This window comes from Mesocricetus auratus, unplaced genomic scaffold, assembly GCF_017639785.1.
Source record: "Mesocricetus auratus isolate SY011 unplaced genomic scaffold, BCM_Maur_2.0 Super-Scaffold_100003, whole genome shotgun sequence".
NCBI classification, from domain to species: Eukaryota; Metazoa; Chordata; class Mammalia; order Rodentia; family Cricetidae; genus Mesocricetus; species Mesocricetus auratus.
The window spans coordinates 14,636,146-14,646,406 of record NW_024429188.1 but is presented as its reverse complement, the minus strand read 5'-3'; the positions used below and the strand labels follow the sequence as shown (position 1 = coordinate 14,646,406).

Below are 10,261 nucleotides of genomic sequence, written 5' to 3'. Positions count from 1 at the left end.
AAAACTTGATACTTGAAATTTCATTCTATAATTTGAAACATTACTGTATGATTATGCATTTGCATTGTTTATACCTGACCTTTCTTAGTGAGGCCCAGCCTTTGGGCATTAAGGACACAATAATCTTTATATGAGGTGTTGGCACTTGATCACGGCCTCTCACTCATATACTGCAGAACCAACAGGAGCCCAAATGCAATGAAATTTGTCTCACTTAATACCTTCTGCTTAGGTTGCAGTTTGTGTCATTGGATAAGCCACAGGAACCTCCTGAATAAACTCTAATGGTTTAACAAAAATCACAATCAGTCTTAATTGACAAATTCTACCATCAAACACAGAAACCTCCAAAGGGCACAGGTTTTTCCAATTACCTCTTGTAAAACATTTTAGGTGCCAGGTGGTGGCACACGCCTTTACTACCAGCACTTGAGAGGCGGAGACGGGTGGATCCCTCTGCGTTCAAAGTCAGTCTGGTCTACAAAGTGAGTTCCACCAGGACAGCCAGGGCTGTTACACAGAGAAACTGCGTCTCGGGGGATGAAGTTAAAGTTACAGGGGAAGCTTACATACTTAAAATCTTACATACTTAAAAATTAACAACTCCATTCATTGTAAATAAGGATCAAGGATACTACCTTAAAGATGTTGGCTTATGCCTACTATAAAATATCTTAGAACAGGTAACTTATAAAGAAAGAACTCTGGGGCTTTTTGTTTTGTTTTTTTTTTCTAGACAGGGTTTCTCTGTGTAGCTTTGTAGACCAGGCTGGCCTCAAACTCAGAGATCTATCTGCCTCTACCTCCCAAGTGCTGGGATTAAAGGTGTGCACCGCCACTAACTAAGTCTGAGGTTTCTTTTGTTTTGTTTTTACAGTTCTGGAGACTGAGACACTCAATAACAAAGTGCTGGCAAGTTCAGTGATTGGTGACAGTCAGGCCTTGGCTTATAGAGTGGTGAAGTTCGTGGTACTTCTGAAAGAGATGAGATTGCTCTGTCTCTAAAAAGATAAGAGGCAAATGGGCCTATAGGAAGGTCATTCATTCCATTTAGGAGGGTTCTGCTTTCATGCCTGAATCATCTCCTAGAGGACCACCTTCTAATACAATCACACTAGAGTTTCAGTTCCAACATATGAGTATTGGAGGACCTACACATTTAACCACAGCAGATGGCGAAATATTATTTATAGACATTACAATGGAAAAATTTGTGTTCATATCTAGGGAGAAAACTGTGCTGGATGGATGGCTTCCTGTTTTACACGTCAGAGCCTAAGTGTGGAGCAGAAGGCATACAGTTTAAACTTAGCAAATGCAGGCCTGCAGCCTAACAATATAAGTTTTCAAATAGGTATAACAAGACAAAACCAGAGAGGGGAGTGTCATTTTAGTGTAATGAATAAATTCCACGGATTAAAAAAAAAGCATGGCAATGTATGCCTTAAAAGGGAAACAGAGGCAGACAAATCTGTGCAAGTTCAAGGCCAGCCAGGATTTCATGAGTGTCTCAAAAAATAAAAAGGTTGGTGGAAAGGTTCAACCGACTCTGTTATTTGTTTCTTACATTATGGTACCAAATTAAAACCACATCAAAAAATCAGTACACACAAACTTTTTGACAATTTTAATTACAGAAAAATAAGAATACTATTACACAACTTCTTGTATGGAAGAAGCTAGACAGCTAATGTGATTACCAGACGTCATCTGGTTCTTCATGAGAAAAGCCTGGAGAACTAAAGAGAAAAATTAGATATTTGAAAAACTGATGTCAGTTGTTTTCAACCTGTGGGTCATGATGGGAGCTGGGGGTAGGTATTGAACAACCCTTTCACAGGGGTCACCTAACACCACCAGAAAACACACATATTTACATTACAAGTCATAAGTTATGAAGTAGCAATGAAAATAATTCTATGGCTTGGGGGGGATACAACAACATGGGGAATTGTATTAAAGAGTCATAGCATTAGGAAGGTTGAAAAGCACTGTTCTAAATCTTAATACAGCTCTTACTTATCAAGACCAATTTCAAATAAAACCACAACAGACTTTTTTTAAAGCCAGTGTTGTTTTGGTTTTGGTTTTGCAGGGTATCATGAATCCCTGGCTGGTCTCAAACTATGTAGCCCAAACTGACTAAATTTCTAATCCTCTTGCTTCCACCTCTGAGTGCTGGAATTACAAGCATGCATACAGGATCACACCCTGTTTATGAGGTGTTGGGGATTGAACCCAGGGATTTCACATTCTAGTTAAACACTTCTAAGCTAAATCTCCATCCCTGTTAAATTCATTTATTTGAGAGACTCACTATGCAGCCCAAGTTAGCTTCAAACTCTTGCTCTTCCTGCCTCAGACTCCTGAGTGCTGAAATTACCAGCATATATTACTATGGCCAACTTTCAAAAGACAGTAATTTTGGTTGTGGGCCTAGCCTTTAACGGCTGAGCCATCTCTCCAGCCCCAAAAGACAGTAATTTTTACTGATTTAGTAATTTCTTTAAGGCAAGCCCAACTATCTGATCATTTGTAGCTGACAAAATGAGCAATAATGGTTCGCCTGAGGGACAGAATGTTTGAGGGAAACCATACCTTTCATCCTTGTCACTAGGTGCCATCGTGTCCACTAGTGAGCTTTCTCTGCCTGATTTTTTTGAGCTCTTCCACAAGATGGGAAAGAAGAATTTTGAAACAAGTTAATGTCATGAAACAGATGCTTTTACACTTGATCTTAGCAGGAAGGCCAAGAATCAGTACACTTTGAATTCTCTAATAATTATTTTGGAAACATATATAAGAGACTAATAAAGGCCTCTTTAAAATCAAATTTTGCAAGCATATCAAAATAATCCAATAGCATGCATTTTCAATACTCCTAATTCAGACAGAAAAAATTTTCACAATTCATCACTACTGCTTGTTTTCAAATAAGACATCCCAACTGATACAAAATGACAAATCAGAATCTTTTCAGCGTTTTACCTAAACAAAGATTGAAATTTTGTCAAAAGTATAGATTCATGGTTCCAAATTAAATATTCACTTCTTAGTATTTAACCTTTTTCTTCAATAGAGAACACATGTCCCAAGGTGTTGGAATAAGCCTCCCCATTAACTACCCTGTCCTCTGCCACCCCACATTGCTATCCATAGCATAGTCACCTTATCTGCACTTGATTGCTCCTGTCTCTGCTGGATGATTTTCATGTATTTCTCTAAAGGATTTTCATCATGAGTTGATTTGTCTTTTGGTTCTTGAATACTTTTTTTCTAATTCTTCTTCCATTTCAATCTTCAGTGATTCTTCAATCATTCTCTAGAAACAGGCCAGTGCCAAAATAGGAAATACATGAACATGTTTTAAAAGCTTCTCAGTGTTTAAAAACCATAGCAGTATGATCCTTATCATGGAAACACAACTTGCATATCATACCGTGCATGCGTGCGTGCGTGCGTGCGTGCGTGCGTGCGTGTGTGTGTGTGTGTGTGTGTGTGTGTATTTAAACCAAACTCATTGCTACTATCAGACAAATATGTCATTTCAAAGAAGGAAGGAACTAACCAGAAGGCCAAGAAACATTTCTAAAACATGTTAAGTAGCCAAAGTAATCCCTCTGCCTAGCACTAAAATCAGAACACGAAAGGCAAGGAGAGGTAGACAGAGAAGTTGTGTGTGCCTAGAAGCCACTGCAGACTGACTAGAATCACCTCCTTGCCTTGGCTCTTCCAGGCTGACTAGCTGGCTGTTAGAATGTGTATACAGAGGGAAGTTACACAACACATGAGAGTACATGTGAATGTCTTTTCAAAACCAAGATGCTCAGAAGGCAAACACAACAAGGAGAGGAGAAGGAATGGCTTTGAAGTCACCTGCTGCTTCTCTGGCCTCACAGCACTACTGGCTCACATCCCTGAGCTCAAGGTACTTGCTGAAGGTGTCCATGGAGAAACTTGTACAGAGATTTAAGTGACACATTACCCGTTCCTGCTCCAGTTTTTCCAGCTCTCTTCTTTCTCTCTCTAGAGCTTCTTCTTGCCATTCACTCTGCCGTTGTTCTTCTCTCTGCCTCTGTTCTCTCATCTGGAGTTCCCATTGCTGTTGTTCTTCCTTTTGCTCTCCAGTTTGGCTCCGATCAGCATCTAACGGGACAGAAAACAGAGTAGCTGCCAGCATCAGACTTTTCACAGCTAGTCTTCTGCAGTCCTGCTTGCTTTTCTGATTCTGATGAGTTACTCTAAACTGTTGCTCTGTTTTTACTGTCTTCCAGCCCAAAAACTGACCCCCAGCAACATACCCAGACTTTTACTTTTCTGAGATGGATATAAGTCACACCACAAACAACCTGAACTGTCCTCCCTCCATCCCATATCCTCTTTACTGATTCAGCCTCTCCATAGAAAATCCTACATTTCTGCCTTCACAATTGAGTGCAATCTCTGTCCTAGCTTCAGAACCATTAGCCCCCATTTCCGCAACAGTTCCAAAACCCTTTCTCCTTACTCCTAAAAAGATGCTCAAGTCATTCCTATCCCACACAGAACAGAACTCCCTCCTCTGCTTCATCCTAGTCCTATCCACCATATGTATGCAATGCCTGAGAAGGCCAGAAGAGGGTGTCAGATACCCTGGCACTGGAGTTACAGATGGCTGTGAGCTGCCATATGGCTGATGGGAATCAAACCTGGATCTTCTGGAAGAGCTGTCAGTACTTTTAACCACTGAGTCATCTCTCTAGCCCCTCCCTAGGGATCATCTTAAAGCCCGGTCATTTCCATATCTTTCTTCATACCCAACCATTCTCCCCAGCCTCACAACCATGTCTTTAATGGGCTTTCTGACAAAGGCATGGAGAAATTCTACAACACTAGCCTCCTCCCAAAGGTATAATGGTTCTTTCATCATCTTTGTCTAGATAGGCCATGGATACACACAACTATACTGCAGTCCAAGTAACAGTTTATCCTATATCCACTGAGCCAGCAGGGCTTATGTGCTGTAAAATTGATCTTGCTGTTACAGGGACAGTTCTTCTGTGAGGTCCTCCTTACCCTCCAATGATACATAAATATACCAGTGAATCACCTGCCAGTAGATTATATTTTCTTTCTAAAACATCATGTGTGCTTATTTTTCCCCATTTCTATTTCTTCTGATCAAGGCCCATTGTCCTAGTTAGTGTTTCTATTGCTGTAAACAACAATAGAAACCATAACCACAGCAACTCTTAATAAAGGAAAACATTTCATTGGAGTGGTTACATGTTCAGAGATTTACTCCATTATCATCATGGTGCAACATGGTAATGTGCAAGCAGACGTGGCGCTGGAGAGGGAGCTGAGAACCCTACATCTTAACCCTCCAGCAACAGGAAGTGAACTGTCACACTGGGTGTGGCCTGAGTATATATGAGACCTCAAAGGCCACCTCCAGGTGGCACATTTCCTCCAACAAGGTCATTCCCACTCCAAAAACGCCACACCTCCTAATAGTGTTGCTCCCTATGAGATTATGGGGGCCAATTACATTCAAACCACTACATCCATGTTTTAATTACGTGTCTGTTCCCTTTTATACTTTGCACAGGTCTCTATCCTTCAAAGGTTTAATTAAGTCTCAGTTTCACAGATGATGATGCTGGCCGTTCTTTTAGTTCTGGTCTATGACCTACATTTTTTCACCCAACAATGCCAATCAGCAACAATCAGGTTCACCAGAGGACTTCAGACTTGTGCCTTATCCCAAATGCTTAGCAGGAATGGAGTTAGCATTACTGACAAGAGAATGGCAGCACAGATCTATGCATCTATCCATGTTTGTCATGAAATTAAAATAGCATTGGCTCACACTTTCATGGGCACAACCACCCTGTCCTCTCCTTGCTGGTGGAGAGGTTACTTCAAATGATTCTATTTTTCCACGGGGAATAGCAGTAACAAAATAGAATGGTTGCTGAGAAAGGAAAAAGGAAGTAGGAGGAGGTGGGAAGAAGAGGAGGAAACAGAGCAAGATGAAAGGGGGAAGGGAAAAGAGAGGAAGTGGCAGCATTATACAGAAACCTTCTTTGGACACAAAAATCAAGATCAGAGCCGGGCGTTGGTGGCACAGGCCTTTAATCCCAGCACTTGGGAAGTAGAGGCAGGCAGATCTCTGTGAGTTCGAGGCTAGCCTGGTCTACAGAGCGAGTTCCAGGACAGGCTCCAAAACAATACAGAGAAACCCTGTCTTGAAAAAAAAATCAAGACCAGAAGCATATGCGTTAGGCACCTCAAGGACACCATATTTTGACCTTTATTTGTGCCTAGATGAAGAGGCAGAGACAAATATATGAGAATTTCTCAAGTGACCAACACATAACCATGTTGCTGATTATTTAAAAAGCCATATCTCAAGGAAGCTACTCACTGATCCCCTTTAGCTATTATTTTGGCTCCCTTCCTCAGGTCTGTGAACATGGCTGCTGTACCTTCTGCCCCTCCTAACAAGGGCATGAGTGGCCTGCTGGACTCCTTCACTGTACCCACACCCTTTCCTCAAGACTCTCCATGAAGGCAGGAGCTTGGTTTGGCTCACTGATTATACCCAGCCCCCTAGGCAAGTGCCTAACAGAGAGAAGGTGCTTGGTTGTGTTTGATTAAATGAGTTACTTTCTGAAGCACACTTACTCAGGAGGAGTATAATCAAAACCACTTGCTCCTTTCAGTAGCTCCTCATCTCCCTGAGGACTGTGGCTTAAACCAAGATACTACTATGAAGAGACTTTGGGTATGTGTGCATGTGTGTGTGTGGGGGGGGTAATGACGGTGCTCCTCTTTGGGCAGCACTAAGAGGCAGCTTTAAGTAACACATTTCCTTTCAAGTTTGAGGCCGGGAAGAAAAGGACCTGGCTGTTGGCTGTGCTGGAACAAAACACAAACTTCCTCTCAGTTCTGCTCTCTGCTCCCTCTTTCACCTGACAGAGAAGGGGATAAGCTGAAGAAGAGAAAGAAGCATTGGCCAGGCAGATGTCTGATGGTCACTTTCCTCCAGTGACAATGTAAAGATACCAACGTTTATGAAGATTGAAATATAATGTTTTTCTATCATAACTGATGACATAAGAGAAGCAAGCAAGACAATAAATCCTAAAATATTGTGATTAAAGATATACAATGGGACTTGATCATTACTTGAGGTTTTACCATAATTTCTAAGAATTGTTCCTTATGGGACAATTTTTGCAGAAGAGGAGTCTTAAGGGAAAAGTGTTACTGTTCTGCCCGACTCTGACCAAGTAAACATTTTTAAAAAGACTTAATGTGAAGTCTTCTTCTCAGAGGTATCCAGTATGTTATTAACAATGATAATACCACAAGGCCAAGTCTCTGAATAATTTATGTTTATGCAATTCCTACAGGGTCAGAGAGATAGCTCAGCAGGTAATGGTATTTGCTACCAAATCCAAGTTTGATCCATGAGAACTGACTCCCACAAGTTATCCTTTGATGTCCACAAATAAACAGAAATAAACAAACAAACAAAAATCCCAAACAAAGAAAAAATTAATGTTGAGCCTGCAGAAATGGCTTGGGGGTTAAAGTGTTTGCTACTCTTCCAGAGAACCAGCATTTGGTTTCCAGAACCCACCACCAGGCAGCCTGTAACTCTAGCTCCAAAGAATGCAATGTCTTCTGACCTCCCACAGCCTTGCACATTCATGTACACATACAGACAAACACCAGTATCCATAATGAATGAAATAGATAAATAAATCTAAGAACAGAAGAGCTTTAGAAATCAGGAAGTAACTTACAGAGGACACAGATCAGGATGCAGCGTGTGGCTACTGTTTACTGCTAGTTTAAGAAAAGAACCACTCACTTGGGCAGTCGTATGAAATTGGTCTGGAATGCACAGCAGCTGCAGCAACATCCATGATAAGCATGTCACCAGCAGGGTGGAGTCCTTCTGCTTCTGGCTTGTTCCCTGTATTCACATGAGGTGCATAATTGTGCATGAGGCCTTAGTAACAGCAGAAAGTGAAGGGAGGGCTATGTAGTGCAGGGGTGGAGGGTGGTAGGGGTTAAGGGGGAACTGGGGATAGATGTAACCATGGAACACCAAAACTGCACTAAAAGCATCTGGTGGCCATTTCCTACAGGGTTCTAAGTCCAAACACTTACAAGGTGCTCAGCTCTCAAAGTTTCTTTCTATTTTAAAGAATTACATTTTTTTTACAAAACTAGATTTATTACTCAACAGAGAATTCATTTGATTTTCAAATAAAATCCTTTGAATTCATGACTGAAAGCCAGTCAACATCCTGGTACAGATGAAGGAGGAGGATGCAAGTTCAATTTCCAGCACCTGGCATACTCATGGAAGATAACAACCATCTGTAACTCCCGTCCCATGGAATTTGATATACTCCTCTGGCCCCTATGGTCACAAGGCACACAGACATACAGGCAGGCAAAATACACCAAAATAAATAAAATCTTTAAAACTGCTTTATGGGTAGGGAGATTGCTTTCCAAGTGGAAGCCCCTGAGTTAGAGCCTCAGACTCCCATGGAAAAAGAGTCATGATAGCAAGTGTACAACCCCAGCATGACTGAAGTGTAATGGAAGACCAAGACAGGAGAATCTCCATTAGTTAATTCACTGACTGTCGTGTGGAACACCAGTATACAACGGGGAATAAACAAGGTGGAAGATGAGGTATGACATCTGCAGTTGTCCTCTGACCTCTATGTAGGTGCCATGGCACATATGTAAACATGTATAAAGATACACACAAAACCTACTATTCAAAGCTTACATCTGAAAGGCGGTTCACACTCCTCATTATCTTTCAAAGATTGCTTGTCCACATTTGAAACTTTGCTTTTGTCTTGAGTTTCAATTTGTCTCTGATAAAAACTGGATTGGAAAAATAAAATACATGAATATGAAGTATTAGTAGCATAAAGAAAATAGGTGACAAAAGTTTTTTGGTTGCTAAAAATAATTTCCAAACCTTTTGATTTTTTTTTAAGACTGGCTCTCTGTGACTGGTCTAGAACTCAACTATGTAGCCCAGAGTGATCTCAAACTTATGGTAATTCTCCTGTCTCAGTCTTCTGAATGTTGAAACTGTAGGCATAAGCAAGCATGCCTGACTCTGAAACTTATTTCACTGGCTTATAAAGAACGACTTTATTTGCTGGAGGATGGTTCAGGAGTTAAGAACACTGGCTACTCTTCCAGAGGGCCTGGTTTCAATTCCCAGCACCCACATGACTTTTCACAACAGTCTGTAACTCCAGTTCTAGGGGATCTGACACTCTCTTCTGGCCTCTGCAGGCACCAGGCACACATGTGGTACACAGACACTTAAGGAGGCAAAATACCCGTACACATTAAGAAATAGTAATAATAATAATGGCTCTAGGCCCCAGTTGTAGAGTACTCGCCCAGCATACATGAGATCCTAGTTTTTGAGACAGTCTATGTAGCCCTGACAGTCCTGAACTCGATATGTAAAACAGGTTGGCCTTCTGCCTCCTGAGTGCTGGGATTAAAAGTGTATGCCACCACACCCAGCCCTCAAAACATATTTTTAAATGACATTTTGACGTGTGAAACTTCTCCAAATTTAAAAATGAGCCAAATTTATTTGTTCTAACAAAATTTATTTACATTTGTCTATCTTTATGAACAAAATACATTCACAGACCTATGAAGATGTCTATTAACACAATTATCACACATTCTCCTTCATAATTCAGGTGACTTTCAAAGATCACAAATGATTTTATAATTAACTATAAATTTCAGACTGCCACATAATCTTTAATATTGCCTTAAAAAGGCCACAGAAGTAAAAGTCAAAACAGTAGTATGAGTCAACAGAAGCTGATGAGAAAATAACTTACCAGGCATTTTTCTCTCGAGCGCTGGACAAAGGACCAGAGAAACTGTGCCTAGATGGAACAGGTGATGGCTGGGCTGTTGTCCTGTCAGGACAAGGACTAGAGGAAGCAACATGTGACCCATCTGCTCTGTCAAGGCAAGGGCTGGAGGAAGCAATGCGTAATCTACCCAGGCCTATGAGGTAGAAGGAATCAGGGCAAGGATGTTACAAGCTGCATAGAGAAGGTATCAAAGTGGTTTTTAAAAAAGCTCTATTAAGCTGAAAATAAATCCTATGGCATTCTTGCAAATAGCCAAGCTTGATAGATAAGATCCACGAAGGAAATGGTTAAATATGATTCAAGCACCAAAATCAAACTATGTT

General features: G+C 41.0%; 1 protein-coding gene across 1 annotated transcript in view; it reads right to left on the bottom strand.

Annotated features, from left to right (window-relative positions):
- Positions 1-1,612: 1,612 nt before the first annotated feature.
- The window catches only part of Ofd1 (OFD1 centriole and centriolar satellite protein), a 34,960-nt gene continuing 26,311 nt past the window's right edge, over positions 1,613-10,261 (bottom strand). The window contains 8 exon segments of the mRNA XM_005074185.3: positions 1,613-1,739; positions 2,599-2,666; positions 3,169-3,273; positions 3,275-3,322; positions 3,986-4,146; positions 7,865-7,969; positions 8,804-8,904; positions 9,900-10,071. Coding sequence (XP_005074242.1) covers positions 1,697-1,739; positions 2,599-2,666; positions 3,169-3,273; positions 3,275-3,322; positions 3,986-4,146; positions 7,865-7,969; positions 8,804-8,904; positions 9,900-10,071 — 803 coding nt within the window. The 3' untranslated portion in view covers positions 1,613-1,696.